Source organism: Dromaius novaehollandiae, chromosome 10 (assembly GCF_036370855.1).
Source record: "Dromaius novaehollandiae isolate bDroNov1 chromosome 10, bDroNov1.hap1, whole genome shotgun sequence".
NCBI classification, from domain to species: Eukaryota; Metazoa; Chordata; class Aves; order Casuariiformes; family Dromaiidae; genus Dromaius; species Dromaius novaehollandiae.
Genome location: NC_088107.1, coordinates 3076845 through 3103521, shown reverse-complemented (window position 1 = coordinate 3103521; position 26677 = coordinate 3076845). Strand labels below are relative to the sequence as shown.

Sequence of the window (26677 nt, the reverse complement as noted above, 5' to 3'; positions counted from 1 at the left end):
GTGATTAAGGCACTTGCCTGAATTATGCAACTGTTTCACTATTTCAGCCCCTCTCACTTTCTCACAGGCATTCTCTGCAGGTGACCTCAATCTTTCCTGACAGTGAATCAGCCACAGATTGAAATCCTGTGCTGTGATTCATCTGCTTTTATACAATATGCCATCCTCTCCTCTTACTATGGCAGAAACCTAAGAATGGCGCGGAAAACAATACCGCATAGTCTAGCCACAGACTTATCTGGAGGAGCGGATGAAGTTGGCTTTCAAATTATGTGCTAAACAGAACAGTTCTCTAACTGAAAAGAGATAAAACTAAACACAATATACAGACGCAATGAAAAGAACAATATACAGACACAAAGAGAAAGAGGGAGAAGGAAAGAAAAGGCCTCACGTCACAAAAAGAGCAAAAACTGAACTGATCCGTCAGCTGAGGTTCTCATGCACGCCAAACCATTATCCAGTTCCAATGCTCTATACAGAGCAGTTCAATGTGATATTTTTATTGCAGCTTTAAGATGGAGATAGATAACATCACTTAAATGAAGGCCAGATTTTTGATACATACAAAAAATAGTTCTCAAAAGACTTCCTTAAAACAGAAGCAGATTTACACTGCAGCGTGGAATACTAATGAATCAAGAATAGATTTTTGATCCAAACACTGATGCTGACAAAGGTAGCAGGTCATGCTCGGTAAAAGAAATTCTTCGGTTCCACAGATGAAAGCGAGCAGAGGGGTTTCTACTCTGTGAGCACCTCTTGTCTTAGTGAAACAGTCTGGTGCACTGCGGGGCGCCGGCACAGAAGGATTACGAGACCCACCCTGCCAAAAGGGTTGCATTCATTACTTTAAGTAATCTGGCTGCGGATTGACACAATGACTCTCCCGAAAAGTTGTGAGATCCGAATACGTGCGTGTCTTAAAACGCTTTAAATATTTTTAAACAAAGCTGTAGAGTAAGAACTAATGCTGCTTTATTCAGTGCGGACTGTGGTGTTAATTAGCTATAACAGCCCCGAAGTGGGACTCCAAAAGCCCCCGTGGGATGTCAGGTGTGTTCTTGCAGCGCTAACATATTGTCAGTCCAACTTGCTACACGGTTGTGAAAGATGCTCCGAAAACCAGCTGCGGGGCTGTTCACTGCTTCGAAACGGCCGTGGGGGCCATGGCAGCGCGCTGACCGCCCGCGTGTGCTGCTCGGGAAGGGCAGCCTGCCTCCGGGAGGGCGGCAGCACGAGGCGAAAATACAAAAGTGAAATCTTTGCTTCACGTTTTTTCTAATGGAAAACATTAATTAGCATTCTTCTTTCTACAAAATAAAGTTACATGCTAACTCATTATGACAAACTGCAACACAAATTGATTTTAATTAGGACATGAATATTTTAAAATTAATTTGCTGGATGGATCAACATTTCAAAGTAAAACCAGAAGTGCTGAACATCTGAGCAAAACTAAAATCGAGTTTTCTTAAGAGGATAATTAGCCCTGCTTACGCTTTGAAATCTGGCTAACTTTTCACATAAAATGGACAAATTCTCTGAAATATGTTCATTCTAATATATTAATTGGTATAATGTTTAGTTGACTGTGCAGCATAGGGAAAAGAAAACACGGTTATATTTAATCTATGTTTAATGATTGTGCATGAGTACTGTCTGCAATTTCTAACTTACTGAAAAGCAGGTCATTAAAAAGTGTCAGTTCAATTTTTACAAGGATGGTGACTTCGCAAGGGCAGTAGCCATTAAGAATAATCTCTTTTAAATCTGTGCGTAGAAAATACCCACAGCAGTATACCATAACTCAGACTCGGCAGAATATGGTAATGATTTTGCAGGCAGTTTTAGGATAAGATTAAAAATGGAGCCCGCGGTTAGAAGTGGGCTCACTTTCAAAGGGACAGAAAGGTGACAAACATTCGGGCAGTGGAGGCTAGAGCGCACCTGTGATTTCCTCGCTCATTGCTAGTTTTTGTGCCTCCTACACTTGTAATTGGGTGCACATTATTCCAGCCATTCGCAGAGTCCTAGACAGCGTAAATAGGTTGCAGGCATTAGCTGGGTGTTTGGTTTATGTACCCAAGCTGTCAAATGCAGGTGTTTATATTAACCAGTGTTTACCCCTCTTGCTGAAAACGCGTGCTTGAAAGTGCCATCGATGTTTAGAGTAAGATAGTCTTGGCAAAAGGGGACATGAAACCACCGGATAGCTGCTGTATTTACAACGTGTGTCTCATTCTGTATTCATCTAAACACAGAGCAGCAGGCCTGTTCTGTTTGTGAAAGCAGGAGCACATCATTTTACAAAAGGGTGACTAAGGACCTATTTGCATGTTGCCTCTGAAGTAAAGACTTTCCTGTGATCTAAACTGCTGAAACAAGAAAAAATAAAAAGAATAAAAGGAGGCAGAAACCTTGCAATCAGTCTTGCTGCAGAGTCATACCCGCAGCCACGCAGGAGGGCAGGCGGCATTTTGGGGGGGGCTCCGTACCTTGGCTGCAGAGAGGGCCGGAGAAGCCAGGCAAGCAGTCGCAGCGTCCCGACACGTGGTGGCACGGCCCACCGCTGTGCACGCACTGAGGGCACGCCTGGCTGCAGTGGTGCCCGTAAAAGCCAGGTGGGCAAACTGAAGACAGAACAAAATAAGCCGTCACAGGTTTCTGGAAGACTTCTCACTGCAGAGAGCTTTAGTGTGCTCTCTGTATCCTAATCCCAAGCCAACAATATTTCTTAGTTTCTAAGAACACACAGTTTTGTGAACAGTGGGAATTATGGAGCCTGTTTTCCTATGGCTTTATCTCGTGGTTGTATTATCCCATGGCTAATATAGTGTACGCTTTGAGTAAAACTTCCTGTGGTTCAAACAGTCGCACGATCCTACCTCGTGTAAGTGCTCTGCTATGCAATAGCCCAGCTGAACTCTCATGGCTGCTTTGAGTCTCTCTGACCCTCTCCAGCAACACACTGACAAAACATTGGAGTTTAAGACCTTTGAGGCCTCGTACGCCACTGGCAGATATGGTTAATACTTGGTAACATATTCCAAAGCTTTTCAGACAGGCAGGAAGAGATGCACACAACAGCTATGCACAGACAAGAGAGCTTCAAGAGCTTGTCTTCTTAGGAAATTAAGCTAAGAAACCAGAGAAGGTGCATTACGAAACTCTCAATATTTTGCTTTAAACAACTCTGTCAAAAGCTGCTTTCTAAACACAATCGGTACAACACGTGTTCAGCTGGGACATTCAGTTTGTACATGCCATTGCAGGAGCAGCATCCGCCAGTGAGGAACAGAATCTAAAAACGTTAATTATGATAACAGCATGCAAGATCACCTAATTTGCATCAGTAATCATATTGGATAGCTGAGTAAACTTGTCATGAACTGTGTGCTTAATTAGCTTAAAACTTGGATTGAAATTATTATTGAATCTGTCCTCAAGGTATAGTGCCAGGAGTAGGGTTCAGTATCTCTTCTAAACCTGTATTTTTGCTTCAAAGCCCATGTAGAACGAAAAACCATCCGCTGCCCAAAGATTCACTGCTACAGATAAGCACAGAGTCATTAAGTTGCAATAGGTAACTGCAAGAATGACTTTATACGTTTTTATTTTTACTTCTGTGATTCTCTATTATATGGTTCTGGCTCAGCGGTTACTGTATCATGTCCGTTCTATTTTTTCCCCGAATGAGAATTTTTCTCTTGGTCCGTATGTTCACAGAAGATGTCAGCTTCTTATGCTACTGCAGATTTCCAGCTGGAACTTAGCTGACAGTTTTGTTGATGACGCACTAACCATAAAACAACCTGGATCGTTTCAGTAGACGTTTCTGCAGGTCTGAGAGCAGGAAACTATCCTGGTCTCTCTGTAATCCTGATCACACAGACAGGGCAAGCTGGATGAGGACCATCCTCGGTGCTGCCCTTTACAGGCTAAATCCTGCTCCTAGCTGAATTTACAGGAGGAAAATGGGAATGATCCTGAGAGCAAATGTAGCAGACCAAAGCTACCTTCAGCTACAGAAATGTCCTCTTCACAAGGGAATCCTAAGCCCAAATCCAGGAGAAAAGGTGGGAGCAAGCAGCGTTCCCTGGTTGCATCTTCCCAGGGGGAATTTCAGCAACACAAGGCAATAGCAGAAGCATCCACAGAATGCCTCCACTGTCACCCCCGTGGGAAGGAGAATTTCTCTCCACTAAGTCCTCAGCAAATGTCCTCAGGGCACAGCCTGATTACTGGAGTTGCAAGCTGGGGACATGGTTTGCCTCTTGTAGCCTACATGCCATTAGCTGATAAAACTAAGCTGTTTTCTTCAGCTCAGAAAGGCCAGAAACTATTAACTTCTGCAGGTGTTGCACTCTTAGGGTTTCAAATTTGCAAAACAATTTCTTCCCCAATTCCCTGAAGCTCTGAGTGCCACGTTTCAGCCTTGGAGAGAGGTTTTACAGCTACATAGATATGCTGAAGCACCTGGAAATTGGGGTTTATAATGGAAATGCTTATAGGCCATTAAGTACAGCAGTGCTAGAGGTCATAGTTATAATGGCTTTAAATAAAAACTGTCAGCTACAAATTATTTTTAGAGATGAGTGTGTCCTAGTGTCAAGTGTAACTGGTGAAATCAGGGGGGATATATGAACTGGGCATGGAGAATGTCTTACAGGAAGAACAAGGGCTGCTGCAGAAAAAAAAGACGAATCCATTTCTTATTTACATAGGAAGAAGTTTGTGTGTGCTTTGGATCAGTGAGTAAAGGTCCCTAAGGGGCAAATGCTGTTTCCCAGATGAAGCAAATGAGAGGATTTTTATCTCCTCAGCACAGTTTAATATGTAGCAGCAGATCATCAGACAGGAGCTATTTTGGGCTGCTGTGTTTCTTTTTCTAGCATGTGAGAAAACATTGATTTGTCACGTTGGTAGCCAACGTTCATCCACTCGTCAAGAGATGATGGGCTGTAGCTGGTGTTTCTCTTTGTGTAATGGGTGAGCTATGGCCTTCCTGGACAAGCTGTCCCCTTCGTTCCCTGGGTCTCGTGCGCTACTCCAGCAAAATAAAACATAAGTATCCAAGCTGCGTTCTCCCACGTGCCATTCCAGCTGCATCAGTGTCTGTGCAGCTTATGACCCTGCACAATCTGTGTTTAATAGGTGTCCTATCCTTTGCCATGACATAACTGTGAAGCCTGTTTTGCCCAGATCTTTCTGAGTTTTGTATATAAAGATTTTACTCCTTCTTTCCAGGGTCCCCTGTGACCTCCAGGCACTGTGGAAGGCCAGAAGAAGAAACCTAAGGCAAGACTGTACCCAGTTCTGCTCTGCTGATGGTGCTCCAGGAAGCACCAGGCGAAGGGCAGATCTGCCTTCCAGGAATTGCAGTTACAACAGCAAAATGCTGTCATCAGCTTGCCAGCACCTAATCTATGAGGTATTTTGAGCAGAGGCAAACAGAAGGTAGTAAAACACCACTCTGAGCTCCCTTCCCCTTGGAATTTTTTGGTGGAGATGCATTTTTTAGGCTAACCTTTCCCCCAGGCAAGTCATAAGCTAACGCAGCTCAGAAAACCGTGCCTCGGTCTGGCTGGGTAGCGCCATAAATGAGCATTTCATCCTGCTTTGCTTCTGCCTATCTATGGAAAAATCTTGGATCTATGGAAGAGCTTACTTCTCTGGCACATGGGTCCTCGGTATCCGGGCGCACAGTCACAGCTCCCGTCCTCTGGCGAGCAGGATCCCCCATTCTCACAGTTACAGGAGATGGAGCAGTTGGGTCCCCAGCGTCCTTGGGTGCACATGTTGTCACAGTGGATGCCTAAAGAAAGCAAGGCACATGGTAGGTTTTCACACAGCCGACACTACTCGTTGAGCAATTTCAGTGGATTGATGCCTCACAGTACCTTACAGAGCAAACAAGGGAGTCTGGGAAGGGAATAGCTATCCTTTTATCTGCCTAATACAGTGACAATTAAGGGAAGGCCAAAGAGATGAATTCTGTAGGTGTCAGTGGGCTCCTGTGCAGTGCTCAGCACCAGTCAAGGATGCTCAGTGTGTTGTCTGAGGGATGAATGGCTTTGAAGTCACAAAATATCTTAAATGCCCGGTCTGGAAATACACAACAATTTGGTTACTAAACCATTGTGAACTGGAAGACTGAAAAAAGAAAAAACAGATTTCTGTGAAAATACATCCAATATTTGTTTTCTTGAATATATGTAAATTCAGCTCTATGTTGTGAATTGTTCACTTCCTGGCTTAAATCACCATACTTGGGATTATTATGCTTTTAAAAACAATCTTGTGCCATGGTTTGTCGCATATAAATGTAAGCTAAGGATCTGATCCTGCCCACCATTACTTGTCTGAGAGGCTCTTACTCCACCGGGATAAGACAGCCCAAATACCTACAAGCAACCAAACTATTGGCATGATCAAGAGCTTCTTGGATGGGAGAAGGTTTGCAAGATCATGAGCTAAAAGAGACATTAAGAGCTGCCAGCTGCAGAAAGTGGCATTAGCAGTAGCATACTGTAGATACTGATAACAACAGAAAAAGTGAATTACAGCCTGGCTTGAAAATTTTCCTAACAACGTTACCGCACCAGGTGCCTTACAATTGCTCCACCATGATTTAATGGCATACACATGCCCTAGCTACGCTGTCAACATGAAAATGCTCTTTATCATCCATGCACATGCCCCTGCTGCCTAATGGGATAAATGCAGACAAGGAGCCGGAGAGCCTCAGCCGCAGCCAGAGGTTGGATTAGTGCACCGCTAAGGATAAACACAATCCCAAGTAATTTCCTACCCCTCTGATAACTTCATCTGGATGCTACAGGTAACGTGCTGCAGTCTGTACAGACACTGGAGTTCAAGGATTATTAGATCAGCTAAATTATAAACACACTCACAGTGCAGTTTCAAGGCTGTTTTATAAAGCTCTGAAGTTAATATAAATCTCTGAAGTTAATACAGTAAAAAATACTGCAGAGCCAAAATTTCTTTTTTTGTGAAGATTAATCACACATTTATAATGTCCCTTCCTAGCAAATGTTAACCAAGGCTGGCAAAAGTACAGTTTGAAATGGGGTTTCTAGTAATACACGATCATAGCCTTATTTATAAAGAGGCATGGCCTGTGCTGTAGAGCTTAATAAAAAAACAAATTAAAATACAATAAAAACATAACACACGCTCAATCTCTTCATATATAAGTAAATAAATCCAGACAAGAGGAAAGCAAAAAGAGAAAAGGAATAGTAATATCTGTATTAGTAAAATGAAGAAAAACAATGATTTCAATATAGCCCTCCCTACTCCCTTTAAAATCAAATATGTCTTTGGAATAGTTAAACAATAAATGCTTTGACTATGCATTTATGTACTACACCTACAATACATTGCAATTAAAAAGTAATATAATAAATTATCTCCTGCATTTCATATTTGCATACACACACATAAATTTTTTTATATATATATATATTTACACTTTTTAAAGTCTCACTTCAAGCTCCCAGAAATGTAATTCAGACAGAGATGTAGAAAAATGTGTATCTTCTCCTGACTGCAGTATTAAAAATGCAATTTTCTTATTTTGAATAGGCTACCTATAAATGGAGACAATTAAACGGCATTATTTCTTGTCTCTTTGGGCAAAGTTTGGGGAAAAATGACACCGGCTGCTTTCTCTTGCAAGGCAGCTGAATGCCAAGGCTGCTCTTTGCACAGCAAAGTCCTCCCTTTGGTAATGAATAATGAGGGATGTCTTCCCGCTCCTAACGAAGGCAATGAGTCACTGTGAAGCCCATTGTTGTAACGAAATGTGAAGGGGGGAAAAAGGAAACCTGCTAGAAGACACTGATACCCATTATAGCATATATTTATTTATTAATTTTCAGAAGACAGCTGAGAAGGTGCCGCAATCAATTTTTATTAATTTGTATTACTCAAAGTTAATTCTCATGGAAGACTTCATTTTTGGAGGCTTTTACACACATTGAATTGCAAATGTAAATGAGAAGTTAGAATTGCATCTGGATATGAATGTCCTACAGAATTTTGCTAAAAAAGGCGCCTTAATTTTACAATTCCTTAACTTGACAGCATGTGAAGGAGGAGGCCCTCCCTCCAGCTACTTTGCAGTTGGGGGTTAGTGAGGCAGTAAGCTTCCTTAATATAAAACTTTCATCTTTATTTAGGAACTTGCTGATGAACATTTCTGATAAGCAATTAGTTTTCAATTTCCAGAAATACAAAAAACGCTGAAGTTGACATATCTCTGTACTATCTCAAATTGCAACCCCAGATTCCTAATTTACAAACAAATTCCCTGTTTTAAAACCGTGATGTACGAATTAGACAGACAACTATCAGAAGAGTAAGTCCTTGAAGCTGCAGGAAGCAGTTCTATACATAAACCCTATTGCCTAGATACCGGGAAATTATCTTAGTGCTTGAGGCTGTGGTTCACAATTGCAGATGCTAGTATGAAATTATACTTCCAAGAGCTTCTCAAACAATGTTTTGGGGGTGAATTGTAAATGAAATTCACATAATTTATATAATGTTATAGTCATCCACTGTACGTAGGCAAAGGACATTGGTACTCTCAAACCGTAATGTGGAGGCAAGGTGAGAGCAGAAGCCACCGCGGCCTTTAATTCAGCCTGGGAAACAGCCACCATCAATTCTCACCACATGAAGGAAGGCTCTTTGCGCTAAAATTCACAAATTGGACTGTGAAAGATTCAGCTAACATGCACACAACTATCACCAAACAGAGCAGGAGAAAGCAAAAGAAAAGAATAAACAGCCAGACAACTGGGATTCAAGGCATCTACTAAGAGTTACTTCCTACACTGCTTCCTCTGCTAATCCTAGTTTTAATGGATGTTTGCCAAAGCAATGCAGACTTAGTACCGCCTGTAACTATACTGCACTGAAGGACTTTGGAGGGAGAAATTCCTGAAAGCGAGACATAAGGAGAATTCCCCTTTTCCCCTCTCCGGCTTACTTGTGCGGTTTCTCGCATGCTTGGGGATTACAGCTCTAGCTCTTAATAAAGCCTGCCATTGTTTTTTTTTGCTTTGTCTCTAGACAGTTGGAAACTAATACTCCAAACACAATAGAAGGGAAAAAATGGATGGAATAAATGAGAGCCAGTGGCCTATTTCTGACCACTGCTATCCCCTTGACAGTTGCCTCTGCAGCAGGGCCTGTACACTGCCCAAAACCTAATTATTTTTCAGGGATGTAGGAATTTGATAAATTATAGGATGCAGTTCCCTTCCCCCATATACTTTAAATTTATATCTACCAGTGTACAACTGTAATTATTTCCCTGAATAAGATCTTTTTTTTCCCCCAATAATCGCAATCTAAAGAAAGACAGATGCAACATCAATTAGCAATGACAGGAATGATTTCAGCAGACATTTGAATCCAACACAAACATTGTGCTCTCCTCCACCTGTCTCTCAACATGACACGAAGTCATAATAATCTCTTATCTCCGGCATTTTAATAGCTTTGGAAAGAACTGCTTTTTATGCATAAACAGGCATCGGATTGATGCAGGTAATACAGCGGAGACCTGAAGTTTGGTGAGTCATGCTTGGCTTCTTGGATCGGGAATGTCTGGTAACCTTTAGCTCCGGCACTAATAATTCTTACTGGTATTTTGTCTACCTGTTGACACAGTGCATGGTGACAAAACCGCAGCAGAGGCAACATAGCTCCAACAGCAGCAAATAACCTAATCATTACAGCTGCAAGGCTATTTTAGACATAGTTTCTTACAGGAGGCCAGCAAGCCCTTGATTGCACTGCAAGCGCCATGGCACTGTATCACTGCAAGTGCTCTCCAGCACGGGATATTCCTTCAGCCTCGGTGCACTTTGGGAAAGGACCCTGGTGCCCGAAGGGCAGCAGGTTCACACGGGTGCCCAACCTGGCTTCCCAGGAAAGCCCCTCACAGTCCCACCGAGCCTCCGCGTGCCACGTTTTGTAGGGACACTCCCATGAAAACTCACATCAGAACAGAGCAGAAAACAGTTTAACCCAAACCTGGGAACACTGGATTCCCAGGAACCTCCCAATTTGTACATTTATTTCAGGTAATGATTTCTATAATCATGTATTCACCTTGTCTTTAACCTTCTTCTCTTTTCTTTCCCCAGTACTCATACTGCTGTTACACTTATGTTTTATCTATAAATTCTACTTAAATCTGTTCTATATTCGAGATTAGATCAGCATGCTTTGCTAAGCAGTGAATACTTTGCTGCTGCAATCTACGAAAGGTAAAAGAAAATTCAATAAGAGCACAAGAAAAATCTGAGTAGCTCTGGATCGGCTGTTCAGAAGGTATTACGATAGCATATGAACAAGATTTTATAAAGAATACTTGATGCTTCTCTATTGTTTTTTGCATCTTCATATTTATTCCCACTTCAGGGTTTGCCTCAGGTGTTTGACTCAGATGCAGTCAGAAAGAGCACAGTGCAATTCATGACAACTCAGCTTTCAGGATGCTGAAGAACAAGCAAATCTGCTTGGGGAGGGTAGCAGACAGGAGAAAACATAAAGGGATCTCCCATAAAAATAAATGGAAACATTAAGAATTGATGGCTGTTCATCTAGTCCGCAAATAAGCTATTTTTGTTTTTATATAGTGAGACTATTCAGCAGAGATAACAGCGGCCACATTATGTACCAAGTTTTGTGGCGTCCTCAGAATGCTTTTCTAACTGTGAAATTGTTTTCAGATTGATGATGTGGAGCCCTTATTTACCTTGCTAAGTGTTGTTCACCAGTGGGCTTCAGCGGGGCGACTCCTCTGTAACAGCCCATCAGTCTAAACGAAAGCACCACGATCTGGCCCTAAATAATGAAGAATAAGCCTTTCCCTGAAGCCAGTGAAAAATTCTAAATTGTCTCTTCTCCCATCACTGCATAGGCGATTTATGCACCCATTAATGTAAGTGTTTTTTCTGAAAGTAATATACTTACAGCCTAATGCACCTTTGTGGAGCACTAATCCTACCCCTATTTTTAACTATCTAGAGAAAACTCCAGATATGAATCATCCAACTCAGGGAATTTATGTAATAAAAGCTTTTGAGGCAAGAGACCTACCTCGCAAGAAATTGAGTAAGTCAAAATGTTTGCTAAATTAAGGATCATCTGGTTCCCTCTGTTGCAGGATATTCTCCAGGGCACACTGCTGCCAGCAGGAGAGGAAAGTTGCTGTTAGCGTAAGGGTAGATCTAGGAGGAAACACTACTAAAAGCAATCAGCGCCTATCCAGTCTGCCTCCACCTTTTGGGGCATTTCCTTCCTACATCTTCTCAAACTCTGGACATGATTTTAGGCCAGGAAGGAGCAAGAACCCAGGGAGAACCAAGCTGATCATCAGCTTGGTAAACAGGAGCGAGGAATTTATAAGCGAAATAATTTATTGCTTTCCAGACTTTCAAATGTTCAACCCCCCTCCAAGGCAAGCCATGAGCTAAGAGCTGTTCTACAATTGAATGTGTTTAAGCCATTCGTGTTTAATAACACTGAGTGAAATTCAAGCTTTTTTCGCCTTTGTGTAGAATGGGAAAGAAGGTATTTATAACATTTGTCACTGTAAACATCTTTCGCCAATAACATATATATACACAAGGTTTCAGCTTCCCGACTGTTTATCGAATGGACTTTCCTTTTTCTTCACAAGCTGCATGCCAGCATCCAGTATTTAGTCTGCTGAAATGCTCACAAATAATTTTCACTGCTTCTCACTCAGATTTATTTATAGGTGAATGCATTGTACACACAGCCAAGCTTATATATAAAATGCCTTCATATTAAAATAGGAAACTGTTTAGTATCTCTAGCACCAAGCTTCATTTTTAGACCCATTAAATTAGCATAATCCAGGGTGCCATCCAAGCTATGTCTTTTCATATAAATTAAAAAGCTGTCCTTTAATAGGTGAAAATGAAAACAAAAATAAATACAAGGATAAGTTAACTCAAATCTCTTTTGTATTTATAGCACTAATAGTGCAATGATTTGCATGCATGCTTATGTTTAGCAGTAGACTTACTGCAGTTTCTTATTATAGTCTAAGGGTCTGGCCCAACTCCCACTGAATGAGTGGCAAAAATCCAGCTGATTTCATGAAAGGTGGAATATGTGCTAAATCTGGTGCACGACGAACACAACTAAACCTCTCTTGGATGAGAATCTGGAGCCCCCTAGATACCTGCCAAGAAATGTGCGGACATAATTAATGTCAGGACATCAATGAAGTCTTTGATATAACTTCATAATTCATATTTTTGAAAATTAGCCTTATATCAGCAGGAACCATACTTAAAGGGTCCTGTCAAAGAGAGAATTTTTAAGCACAGACTAACATTAAAATCTTATCAACTCACTTGAAATTAAGTCAATGAAAAATTAAAGCTAATTTCTAATAAGCTCATGTTACATTCATAGACTAAAGGGCACTTGTCAAATCCGGAGAGTAAGCATACCTTTCCATATGAAAAAGATTTTTACATTTGAAAGGCAGAGGCCAGAAGTGAGCTAGAATAAAATGCACCATTTTAGACTGACTCTTACAATTTCTAGTTTTTCTGTCTGTTGTAAGCTAATGTAAGGATACAGAATAATCACAGAAATAAATTATTAATTTAAAAATCTGGGATAAGACTGCCAAAAGCGGTAAGTGCAAAATATGGCTTAGATAATGGGATTAGACATCTAGAAAACGCATGTTTAATAGGAACTTACTATTGCTCCATTCTGGTATTTTAGGTTTAGTATTACAAACCAAGAGAGTATGGAACAGTTTGATTAAAAAAAAAAGCCAACACACAACATGATGAATTTTGAAATGGTGTGGATTTCCTGACTTAAAAATCTGCAGTTACGTAAAACAAGTCCTAGATTTTCTCAGGCTTCAAAGAAAAGCGTGTGGAGAAGTCTGCTGCCGATTATACCAGTATGTGCTTGGAGTAGTGCTCATGACAACAGCGTTATTTTGGCTTCACACCAGCCGAGCTGAGGACAGGAGCTGACCCTAACATTGCAAAAATAAATCCTGCTGCAATTGAGGGAAAGTTGTATTAATACAAACAAAACACGTTTTCTGGAAAGCTAAACGGAGAGTTATTATTTCTTTTTTTCTTGAAAGCTATACCACCTCCTCGCAAAGAACCCCAAAAGACTGAAGTTAAAAATACCTTAGAGCTCACCGTCAAAGCGGTCACTATTTCTTTACATTTGAAAGAGGCTTTCCCTGGAGTACAGGCGCATCGGTTTTACCGAATTAATGTGTCCACAGGAGGGACGAAGCACGCTGCCGCGCTTGAGTGACAGTGCAGATGTCACTCGCAGCCGGCAAACGCTCTTGGATGCGAAGCCCCCTCCTCGGAGCCCCCCGTCGCTGTGTCCGGCACCCGCTCGTCCCACCGCACGGCAAATCCCAGCGGCCGCCAACCGTCCCGGCCGCGCACTCCGCGAGGCAACCAGGCCACACACTGCCGGCACCTCGGGGAAGGGACAAATCATCTCCCTACCTGCCTTTGCCAACCTGTTTAATTAAATCTCTGAGGGGCTCCTTCATAATTAACTAGGGGATGCACGCGCCTACAGTTCCCATCCTATATTTACAGCACAATCCCATTCCTCCCGCATTCCTGGGACATCAAAATCCACTGAATAAACTTTGGCTTTGCATGTTCCAAACAGCTACAGAGGAAACCAGCTCGGCGGGATAATTGAGATAGCGTTGCAACCACGGCGCTGTAAAAATCACAGCGATACAAAAAATGAAAGACGCAACCAAGATTCAGATAAGAGAGCATTTCAGATTAAAGGAATGAAGATAAACAGGATTTTAGCTGACCTTTACATTTAAAGGGATGGAATATATCCCCCTGCAGACAGCTTCCTATTTAATCCCATTGAAATATCTAAAACGTTAGCAAAATACATGCTGCCACAATTAACTCAGAGCACGCTGACATGTTCCAGGGAGGGAATGAGCTTGCTGGGCCTATCAGCTAGGCCTGGGGCTTCCTGCTCTGCATAGTGCTTGCGAATGAGACGCCTGGCCGGGAAGGCGAGTGGAGCCGGGTCCTGGGCGCCGGATGAGCGAGGGCCACGCTGACGGGGTTTGCAGCCCAGCAACCCCCCCGGCTCTGCGGAGCCGCGCGGGAACCCCATCTCCCCACGTTCTCCATCGCTTCTGGCCTGTATGAAGGGCAGCAAGGCTGGCACGGGACCTTGTCCTTTTATCTCTAATTTCGGGTTATTTATAAAGCAAGAGGAGCCTAGTTGAAATTTAGGGCCTGAGCGTCCAGGAGAGGAGGTTTTGTAGGGGCAAGATGGGACTTGTGTCTACTCCTCTAGATCTGGTTTGCTTGCAAAGGACTGCCAGGAGACACTCCAACACGCCGTTTTCCTGCACCTCCCATTCTCTTGGAGAACTTGGTGTATGTGAGGTCCCTAATTAACCTAATGCGATTAGCACTGAAGCACTCTATGTTCAAGCGTTTTCACTTTAACCTGAACGTACACAAAATAGCAGCTCTCCTGCAAATGAGTGTGCTGTTAGCTCTAAGGTATCTGCACATGCATGCACACACAGCTGCAAGCACAAAAGCGATACGCACCCAAAACGCATAGCAGATCTGGAATAAGAGAGATCCTTGCTAATCTTTAGAAAGCAGTCAGTGTAATCAGTCGAGACTGGATCCTGCTGGGGGCTACACCTTTCTTCTTTAACCTAGCAATGGATGACAGCACATGGCTTCTTTTGATTTCGGGGGTACTAGTTATATATGTGAGGTTAAGCGTAAGCAGTACTGGAGCAGGCTGGAGAACTCAAGTCAACGCAAGGCTGAGCCCTTGCTTTTCATTGCATTTGACACTTCCTTCATGTGGAGTAATCGTCAGCCCCACATCGTGTTGGAATGTCAGAGATCTGATTTTGGCCCACGCTTGAACAAGTTTCACTTCTCTTGTGCCACATGAGAGCCTTTTCCCAATGTGTTTTTGATCTTTTAAGTACAAACACTATGCTTTCCACGCTCTCTACAAAGCCACTTGCAACACAGTGTGCCTGTCTACGTGTTTGGGTAATTTTCAGCAATGATGACAGGGAGCAATCATCTTAGATCTGAGCTGCTTCTCTGGGTCTAACTTCTGCCTTCGCCTGCTTGCGTGCAACTCCTCACTGAACTTCACGGAAAATATATATGCATGTCTCTAAGGAGCTTTGGTCTGTACAGCTTTGTGATTTCTTGGCTGATACATGGGAACGTTTTCATCATCTTTCCCTCTGCCAGGTACACTCGTCTGCTGAATCTTGCCTTCACCCAGCTGGTACATGTGGAAGGGTGGCTAAACATTGTCCTACATAACAAAGTCTGGATGGGTGGCAATTGTAATAGCATAAAGACAGGGTACACTGCTATTAACTACATTGTACGCTACTCTTTACATTTCTTGTTTCTTCTTTTTCCAGTCTTCCTCCATGCTCTTACCATCTATTGGTCTCTGAAGGCTTATATCAGTAACATCTTTAAAGAAAATGGGCTCAATCTTCCCCTTGATCTTTACATAAACCACTGACATCAAGGGGGGAGTCCCACGTGTGGAATGAACACACAGAATATGCTGTTTCAGATGAAGTTTTGTGGCTATTAGGCTCAGAAAGTCATGTGAATTCTCTGTCTGCTGTGAGTGGTTTGGAAAACCTTCAGATGTTCCATGATCCCGAACTTTTCTGATCTTTGCAGGCCATGCCTAATTAGTACCAAACTCAGAAAGCACAAATTTGAGCCTGAATTATTTATCATGTCATATTTATAAAATGCACTGCAATACACATCATGGCCCAGTTCACAACAACTGCAGATGATAAGATTAATCTTTCACCAATGCCATACTCCTTAATATGAAAACATAATTATCTAGCTGAAGAGTTTCTGAAATTACATACTTTCAAACTAGCAGAAGCAGAATTTATCCTTGTGTTTGGTGCTAAGCCAAGTGGAAAAAACATTGAAAACAGAATTGACAAAACACATGTTGGCTCTGTCTGTCAGTCATCATTTCCAGTGCACACCTTACATGGTCCTGTCAAGATCTCGACTCCAACCTGGTCTGGAATACTAATGTAATATTTTCCTCCTTAATTGGGATATCATCCTGAAGCCCTAGAAATCAATGGGAGTTCCAGACATGCAGGGACATGGTGGAGGATAAAGTGCTTCCTTGGCAGTAAGTCCTGTGCAAACTAACAAATGCTTATCTTGTCCACTATCAAAATTGAAAAAAAAAAAAGAGGAGGATTTTGCAGAATTTATTCCTGTGTTTAGTTGCAGTAATCTGCATCTGCATTTGATGTAAATTTATGGATGTCCATGTGTTTGTGAGAGTAAGTATAGAATATGTGTTGCAAATGCCTCTGAGAAAAAAAGCACACCTTTTTTCTGCACAGTCCCAAAATACAGAATACACAATAGACGAGCATAGGAAACACTTTTCTGGGTAACACTACATACAGGAAGATGTATAATACATCTTCAGAGTAATGATACAGATATTTTTTGCTTTCTTTAAAATTGTGGCAAGTTCTGGAGTTTACTATACTTTTGAACATCATTTTGTCCCATGAAGAAACTCACAATTACGGTACGAAAACCTATCAACTGCTTTTCTGATGGTCATCAGTAACACACAGCAGTGTTTTAAAGCCTGATAGATGATGGAGACACTGATGGTAAATAGTCTCAAGGAAAGATGAATGCAATCCAGTGAGTAAAGGAGGCAAGCTGGCGGGCGCTAGGGAGCTTATCAAATGGATTTTCTTGTGGGGAAAACACCCTTTTCAGACAAGTATGTCCAGTATGTTTGAAAAGCTGCTGTTCTAAGCAGTGTGCAGAACTTCCTACTTTTACACTCTGTTGAATTCTAAAATGATGTTTTCCATTTTCAAGTACTTGATCTAATTTCCTTGCCTTTGCCCCTTGCCCCTGCGAGCTGGGCTGCTGCAGCGATGGTCTCTCCGTTAGGAGCAGATGGCCTGCATTGGTCCACGCAGGAATGCAGGGACAAGGTGCAGCACCCCAAACGCGGCTGCCTTCCCCTACGCTCAGCCTGCCTCGCTCCACACATTCTCCCAACTTGTACTCGTTCGGAAAGCAATTTAGTTTCCCAGACAAATTGCTGTTAATACAAATGCATCTTGATTGCTGGTGCCACTAGTGGCTCTGCAGTTATGGGCAATAATACCAGCTTATTTCTCTCCAGGGCTTCTATGGGGAGCTGAGGGAGATTAACTGGTACGTTAGGCAGCTAAATGTGAAATATTGGGTGGGTCAATAACTTGTCCCCCACTGCTGTTGTGTTAGCTGTCAAAAGCTGGCAGAGATGTGGCAGTACGGAGTTGAGTGCAGGTCTGAGTGTACCAAGATCCCATCCTGGACTCTCTCAGACTCTCAGACTTCACTGAACATTTCTCTCTGCCTCTCTGTACTCAGGAGAACTCTTTGTCAAACCAGCAGTAATCTGTTCTCCATAACTGCCTTTCGGCACGATACAAAGCATGGGAAAATGGGAAAAGCAGAAAGACAACTCTGTTTTTCATATGGTGATGCAACTGTAATGACTCTTTGTATCCACACAACGGCTATCTGCATTCCAGGTATGGTGGTGCCAGGATTCACCATACTGCAAGTGCACCCCCAAGGAAAGGGCCACTCAAGGAGAAACTCTGCAGGATTTCCATATGATCTTCATCCCTCCAGAGGACTCTGTTTACAGAAGGCTGACATCTGGCTCCAGGTTTGGAACCATCTTTAACTAATCTGAATACAAATTTAATCAATGCCAATTACTCTGTCACCATCAGGAGTGATTTAAATAAGAGTAAGTTCAGCTGATCTTGTCTCAGTCTATTATTTAGAAGTTTGCAGTTAAAAGTCCAGTGCTATAACTGATGCAATAATTAAAAAAAAAAAAAAAAAGAAAAAGAAAAAAGCAAGATTTACAAAGATACTTGGAAATTCTACCTGTCCATCCAGCAAGACAGCAGCAGTAACCGGTGACAGGATCACATCCATCTGCGTGACTACAATCACAACGTTCACTGCAATTAAGACCATATGTTCCATCCTTCCAAAAATATAAATAAAAAAGTCTCTCAGTAATCAGATTTTTATTCTAAAATGTGCAAAATCATCTATCACGTCCATTTTAATGCTGAGTCGCATTTTTTTAAATTAACATACAGTGAAGACAGAAACAACTCAGTGCCTAACATTTCTATACAGAACCAAATAACGAATCACTTTAACAAATGATGTTCAAGAAAATGCAGATAACACTGCAATAGCTCTGATAAAATATAGTACAGAGCATAATCCATCTCCTTGACTGCTAGAACCCCAATCTGTTATTTACACATGATTTCCTTCAGAAATCCACAAAGAAAACATGATACCGACCTATGGGATATTTAAGAGCTACATGGACCATGTGGGGCTTAAAGGGGGTGCAAGACTATCCCAGTTACACTTACCGGACACGGCTGGTCACAGTACTCTCCTTGCCATCCCGGGGAGCAGAGACAAAAGCCATCGGCTGGCCTGCAGGCTGCTCCATTTGTGCAATAACACGTCTGGTTACAGTTAAGACCCCAGCTTCCACTTGAACATGGAATAGAGCAATCAACTCCTTGCCACCCTACAGAAACATATGAGAGAAATAGTGTTGGGAATGTTTTCTCATCAAAAGTAGAGGTACCACTGCACGGGCTCTTTGCCAGGTTAAGATGCCTGATGCTTTTCTGGGAACTGCTCAGGCAGGAGGAGAGAGCACAGTGACTCCCGGCAGGCTGGAGAGCTGCTGCACGGTGAGAACACAAGAAACTCGCTGCATGACGCTGCTGGTTTCTTACCTCATATTTTTGTGGGAATGCTCTTTAATCTAAAGAAGCTATTGCACCTAAAAAAAGACCAAAGCCATCATTTCCAACTATTAAAGCTCAAATATTAACTACCAGCCACACAATGGCTTTCATTACACTGCAGCTGTATGCAATGGAGTTGAGCAGTAACTCATGGTTTATGCACCCTCGTTAAATGGGGTTATACAGTGAATCATTAATTCATGTTTGAAATGCCAGGTTTTATTGTTATTTGCCTCACTGCTATTTTAGGGCTTATGTATGCCATACAGGCATAACTTGTGTTGAGGCTTTGCAGGGAAGATACCGCTATACAGGGAGCATAGGAGACACAGTGCTGTGGAGAGGTATGAGATTTATCAAATGAGTACTGGATACATCGCTTATGTTCACTACCAAACACATAAGGGAAGTATGGACATATCTATGGGAAGAAAAGAGGTTAGTCCTGCAAACAGTCCCACAGAACTCAAGCAAGGTGAGCAGGGCAACACTGGGGACAGCAGCAGGGAGCCCAAATCATCAGGTAAGCTCATGGTGCCAAGGCAGGTCTGAAGCCAATCCACAGAGAGGCATTTATGCTAGATATTATGTAGACAATTGCTAAATCAGAATTTTGTTTACCTTCTTTGCAAATGCACAGACCATCCACATGGGAACATGCACCATCATTTTTGCAGTCACAGACAGATGAGCAATTGGTACCATAGGTTCCTGCCTTGCAGATAATGGAGCAGTCATCTCCCTGCGAACCAAAAAAGTCGGAGTCAGCTAAAGGAATCTGAATTGCAGGAAATTCCCATCCCTGCCCAGGGAGGCTTTCTCTTTCAAAACAGCAAACGGAGTGTTATAAGTTGATTGCTGAGTCTTCGGCACTTGAACAGTCACCACTGCTTGCCATGATTACGATGCAATTAGTGCTTTGATTGACTTGGAGGAAAGGGACAAGTCTCTGGCATTCATTCAGCAGGAGGTGTGTGAGTTACAAAAACAAACCTCCTAGAACAGATGTTAGATCATTAAGCAAAACATCACTTATGAAACACTAATCACAAAATATACAGTCTGAAACTGTGCAACGATTGCTCTGCATTTTCCCGAAAATATATTCTAAGAATAGGGCTGTTAAAAAGCTAAAGGATCTCTTGCATGCTCATCTTCTGCATATTAGTAGAGTGGAAAACTACACGGCAGGTGCATTAGACCTTTTTGATGACACACTGGCATAGCTGGTACCTCCGTTTGTTTTCAGTAAATTTGCATGAGATTGTGACTTTAGGAAGAACGCTGAACGAGCAGAGATGTGTATGTCAGAGAGAGGAGGTGCATGGAGCAAACCACAGACTGTCCCTGTCTTATTTCTGCCTGAGCTGTGGGGGAAGCGAGGCAAAGAGGGTAAACGCTTTTCTGTTACTAGTAATATAGAAGGCTTTAACAATAAATTATGGTACACTGATTAGCTTGTGTGGCTGAAAGGAGAGACACAGTTCTTACTTTGGTCATCTGATGCAATAAGGGAGTGAAAAAAGTGAGCACAATCCCTTTAAAACTATAGTCCCATAGTCTAATCAATGTATGTTAGCATATATAAGGTATTTTTGCTCCATTTTCCTCTAGGCATAGCCTTGACTTCCACATCACAACCTGGCTACTGGAATTTACTTCTTCAGTGAATTAAACTGTAATAATTTAAATCTGTATGAGAGAAAGCTATCCTACTCTGAAGCTAAACAGTACTACCTTGCACAGAGTGACCTGTATTGTAACTCAATGGAAAAGACATTGGTCAAAAAGGGTATATTTCCAGGTGAGAGGCTTCACTGTTTGATGGGACCATCCATTAGTCAGGAAATGAATGCACAAAATGCCCCATGCCAGGGCAAGTACCTCCTTACTCCAGGAGACTGTTTATCACAGCATCCAACACCAAGACAGTAGAAGGAAACACAGATAGATTTCTGGGTGCCATAGCCCCCCATATGGTTGCTGTAGCTGTTCTGCTTAACACCAATATGTCCTCCTGCTTTAGACTAAAAAAATTTGTTTTAGGGGGAGGGTAAAAGAAGTGGTTAAAATATGTACCGCTCAGCAGTAAATCCTACAAGCCACTGATCTTTGAGCGAAAGCAGCATTTGCAAAGGATGCTATCTTTGACCTTGGCGGAGTAAAACAAGCTCCCCTGAAAAGGCCTGGCCGTAAAAGGTGCTGCCTTGACAGCCAGAAAATGCAGAGCCTGCTGCCCCTCATTACCCTGCCAGCATGCCTGCATGGGAGCCACGAGCCGGCCGCCTCGGCAGAGGGGCAGTCAGTCTCCACGCCTAATCAATCCTTCAGCTTTCTCCTACATCTGACAATTAGACAGCCAATTAGTGCCACTTAGAAAGCTATTTCTTGTGTGAATGAAACTCCCAACTCATTTCATGTACAACACAGAACGGCTGGTACTGCTAATAATTTCTATGACAACTGACCTTACCTGGACTTGAACTAGTGATCTAGCAGGATAATAAAATGCCTTTGAAGAGGAAACTAAAACAAGAGAGATGCAGAGTGAAAATATTCCCACGGAGGCCATAACAGCTTAAACAGCGTAAGGGCCTTGGATGGAGAGAGAACACAGATCTCCAGTTCTCCAGCCATCTTTGTGACTACGGCTCAGCACGTGCGATGCAGGGGACTTCTCCCTGGCCACGTGCACGACAGGCTGGTGCAAATTCACACCTTACATCAGTCTGCATGGAGGGCAATCAGACACAGCTAAAACCCTTTCAATACCCAAGAGAAAAGGCACTCTACGCAAGCTAAACGTCGTGATGGTTCAGCCTTATTCAAAATGTCTTTGAGTTCTGGAAGGCATTTACTTTAATATACCGTGTTTTATGGACTAACAGAAGCTGGTCATTCTAGCCCTCCACCTTTTATGCACTTATTTTGCAAACAAACCTGAACTGAAAAACTAACTGCCTTAATGAGACTTCTACCCTGGCTTTGACAAGTGAGACCTTTGGAACTCTCTGAGTGACAACTGCCAAATATACTTAATTTCTTAATTACATAACAGGAAAATGCACTTGAACTATAGCACCAGCTCTAAGATACTATTAATTATGAATGCACACCCCATTATTAACATTTTGAACTTGATTTGGGAGAATGACCTATGAAATTAAATGCATGCAGGTACTGTTATAGAGATGTAAATTCCACCTCCCTCTCACCACCTGCCCGGCTCGATAATGCTGCCGGATACTCCTATCCAGTTGTTAATGAGTTATACGTTCTATTAAACTGATTTTAAATGTTATGTATTGAATCTTCGCTCTCACAATATGGTACTTTGTATTTCTATCCTATTTAGTAAAATTAATCAACAGCTGTGCTCCTTATGTTGATTATTCTTTCTTCTACTAAGTTCAGGAGGCTAATGAGTGTGGTGAAATGTCTGGATGTGGTATACATGATGGGAAGGAGTAGCTAATTCAATCAAACATATACCCCTGAAAATGTTAAAGCTATATTAAGAAATCTAGCTATAAATAACCTGATATTTTACATCTTTCTCTTCCTAGTCAGAATGATCCATATGGACATCACAAACTTTCTGAAGTGCTTCATTTTCTTCATCATTTTCAGCAAGAAGGCCCAATTTATCAAAGTATCTCCCTGATATCTAGCCAACACATTATCTCTTGATTTTAGGGGTCACATGTGACTTTCACCTAATCACTGGGAAAACTTATGTTATTGGATGTTGGATCAGGGCCAAACCCAGTAAATCCTCCTCTCCTTGCGCAAAGCAGTGTGTTCCTGCCCTCTCTCTTCTTTGTCTGTGTTACACCTTCCTGCACCCACATCTGTGAGACAGCACCTCAGTACAACCAAAGACAGGGCATCCCATATCTCCAAGCAGCTGCTCAGAAGCTAATCAGAGCCAGCCCTTCCTCTTGGTTGAAATCCAGGTCTGATGGGAGCATCACAACACAGCAAGGATGCAGGTGGTCTTTGATCCCAGGGACTTAGAGACTCAGGTTTAAATCAAAATGAATGATGTCAATAGTGTAACCAACACCATCTATGTGACTTCTCATACCTTTAAAGTACTTCAAAAATATTAACTAAGTGTTGCTGAAACTAAATGATAGACTTCTAGCACGAGGAGAGGTTTGGGCATACAACTCCTGTTATTGTTAATTCTCCCCTATGTATTGAGGGTTAGGTCCAAGGAACCAAACTCCATTAATAACTCAAGCTGCCAGCTCACATCCATCAGCATCAAATATTAATAGACTCATGAGGGCCAGAGCATACATCTTTCCGGATGGCAGTCAATAATATGTCTTGTTTCCATCCAGGGCGAGGTGAAGATTTTCTTACTCAAAAATTATTATTGTACAATATAAGTAGAGCTTAAAGACACACTGCAGCCTTAGGTATTCACTGTGATAACAAGCTCTGGACACTTCAGGGAGTATTTTCCTTGAATTAATGTTGCACTAACAGTAGGTCTTAGACTGCCTGTTTCTGTTAAAGACATATTCCTGATGTAAACAAGGGCCAACTCCTTTTATCACCTCTTTCCAGAGTTCAGTAGAAAAACTTCTGTTTACTTCAGTACATTTCCATCAGGCCTTTACATCCCTAAAATACATTTTCAAGGGAAAAAACTGGTATCCAAGAGGAGTTAATATTCTAGCAACAGCCAAAAACATGCAGCACTCACTGTTCTCTCTTAGATTTTGACTATTTAAGACACATGAAATTAAGAATTTCAGAAGTAGCTACAATCTACAAGAATAAATCTGCTTTGCAGGGCCAAAAGCTGGTTCCACCAAAGTCAGTGGCAAAACAGCAAATCAATTTTTCAAGGCCTCTGCAATGTAGAAGGCTAACAGGGCTGTTACTGAACCTGGCCTTAAGTTTGCATGATAAAGACCTGTGTGACAGGTTCATTTGCATGTTCTTAAGGTTTAATCTGCCCAAGTACTGAAAATCCTTAACTCCTGTGCAGACTGGGGGGGGGGGGGGGGGGGGGCGAGACACAGACAACATTTAAAGGCAACATATTTGAATCTGTAGTAATCTGTAATGTGACTCCACCTAATCTGAGCTTTTTAATACAGAATCTGAATTCTTCTCTCTCCCTCTCCTTGCCTTTTTTTGTGCCAGATGAATTAATGTGCAACACCTGTCAACAGCAAGGGGAAAGTTTAAAGCTTGGTTCTCAGGGCTCACAATGCAGGCATTAAATAGATAAAATAGCCTGGTACAGTGCCATATGCATGTAGTGATAAACAGATCAGAAAGACAAAATGCGGGTGCTGCTTGCAGCTGATGTCTGTATGTCCAGATAAGCTGCTTGGTATGGATTTAGTACATAAAAGTACATATTTATATGTACACACATAATGTGGCACACCAGTGTACTGGTACACAGTGTCTGTGCACTGATGCAGATCACAGATACAGTTCTGTATATTTACTTATTTAATTGTGACATTTACAATTAACCCAAAGTGGTTCTCCACAAACATTCCCTCAAGGTAAACATATGGTATCCAGCAACACAAACTGGCAGAACAAACTAATTTCCCTAATGGTAGTCCAATGGAAATTAATGTGCTCTTCATGGACATATTAGCAGTGATACCAAACTTTGAACTTTTATCAGTCTTCTCCCTCACCCCAGACTCAAGCAATTTATTCATGACCTTACTGTACAACATCTTTAGTTTTCCAGACGTAATGATGTCCTCTGGCAGAACTCCTCTCCCCTCTGGGTGCTACTAATTACTCCCTGCAGATGCTGTTATTGGTGCTAATGATAAAATGCAGAAAAAAGGTTAGGGAAGGATCCTGTACATTGCAGAAACCAGGCTTTTCATTTGCAGGTAATCACCGTTACTAAAAACTTACACATTTTCCTTTCCTCATTTTGTAACATTATACAATGTAGATGTGCTAGAGTTCAAAATACACTTAGGACAGCATCAGTCCCAGTGAAACCACTGAAGATCTTTTCAAGCTATGTTTCCCCTCCCCTTATTTTTTATGGGAGAAGACAGGGTAAAGATGAAAGGGTGGAAAAGAGCCTTCTTATGTTTAGAGAGTGACTTTAGAGCTCATGACTCACCTAAAGACATAGCCATTGAGAGTCCTGCACACTGAAGCCTTTCATTAAATCATAAAGTCTTTCCTATAGGCATCACCAAAACTTTTCCCCAGGCTGCACCTCAGTGGCATCATAGCCCTCTGAAGATACTGGAAAATTTGGACAGTCCATAAAGACCAAACACAGGTACCTTTGGGAATGGGAAGAACTTACTGCTTTTCTTCTTAAAATCTTACAACAATTTACAAACATTTACAAACTGATGCCAGCATTTTATTTCACCTCTGAATTTATACTTATATGCTAATTCATACAGTAAATATCACAGCAAAGGCCAAGTTCAAAATTAGCCATCCTGATAAGAATCCTTAAATTTGGTGTATGATCAAAAGTATTCAGTAAGACACAAACAGATAAATGGGAAAATTGTGGGTTTTTTGTACAAGATCTTGTTGGCTTTGGTGAATTCCTATTTCTCTAAATGCAAATACATTTGCTGTGGGCCTGGTTCTACCACGGACTGCTGCTCCCTCAGTAGGGCCACAGAAGAAACCAGGCTGGATGCTCACTTCTGGCCCTGTTGGGCTCTTAGCACCCGTCATCCCTGCACCTGGGGATTTTCTACTCCCCATTGCAGAGCAGCCTGACATTTGACCCAAGTTACATTAGCAGTATATTTGGTTTATTTTTATTTCAAAAACAGGAGTACTCAGCCGATGGTCCTAGGGCTGTATGGGCTTCAAAACAACAATTATCCAACCCTCTTCCCAGAAGGGACTCTCCCCATCACATTGACTGGGCAAACCTTTGGCCACAACTTAGGAAAGACTTCGTTTAGGATTTGGCTACGTGGAGAATAATTTGTACCTACCAAGATGGGGCAATTTGTGCAGCCTTTTGGTCTGCTCCCAAGTTCAGGACCACCTGAAGGCCGGGCCCTGACTTCTCTGGTCTTCAGATGTCCCCGTCCCACTTACCCAGGGAAGGGACATCTGAAGTCCACCAGCTGTGCGGATGGTCCCAGTGGCAGCAGCCCCTTCCTTGATGTCCTCAGGCTGAGCACGGAAGGGTCTCCTGCGGGCACACGCTCCGATGTGCCACGTGCCACCAAGAGGGGCAACGCTCTGGTCTGACCAAACTGCTCATGAGAGGGAGCGCTAGTCTGTAACAAAGGCGGCAGATTCTGCCTTTGTGGGTTTTTTGCCTCTGTGTAATCAAGTGAAAACAAATATAAATAAAACTTTCAATAAAAATCGTATTTTGCATATTAAACAGCAAACCCAAGTTGGCTTTCTCTGACAGTGAGCTTTGCAATCCCCCTCACCACACAGCAGTAGTTTTCTAGTTTACACTGCAAATATGCCCAATATCAGTTATCTGCAACTAAAAAAATTCATTCCTACTGTTCAAGCCACCTAAATATGGGCATTAAACAAAAGGAAGAGAATTCAATAAAGAGAGCAGACAAGACCCACAGACACTGTAAATCAGTGTAACACTGTTGCTGGCAAAAATATCTAAACTAACATTACAACACTTGAGTATCGGGCTGGTTTAGTGTTTAGGCCTTAACTGCAGAGCACTTTAGT

General features: G+C 42.1%; 1 protein-coding gene across 1 annotated transcript in view; it reads right to left on the bottom strand.

The window, feature by feature from the left end:
* Nucleotides 1–26677, bottom strand: part of MEGF11 (multiple EGF like domains 11) — a 298039-nt gene that overhangs the window by 34969 nt on the left and 236393 nt on the right. Inside the window, exons 13-17 of the mRNA XM_064517860.1 lie at nucleotides 19604–19724; nucleotides 18593–18756; nucleotides 18084–18186; nucleotides 5672–5818; nucleotides 2499–2633 (exon numbers count right to left, since the gene is read on the bottom strand). Of these exons, the coding sequence (XP_064373930.1) occupies nucleotides 2499–2633; nucleotides 5672–5818; nucleotides 18084–18186; nucleotides 18593–18756; nucleotides 19604–19724 (670 nt within the window). The remainder of the gene's footprint in view (nucleotides 1–2498; nucleotides 2634–5671; nucleotides 5819–18083; nucleotides 18187–18592; nucleotides 18757–19603; nucleotides 19725–26677) is intronic.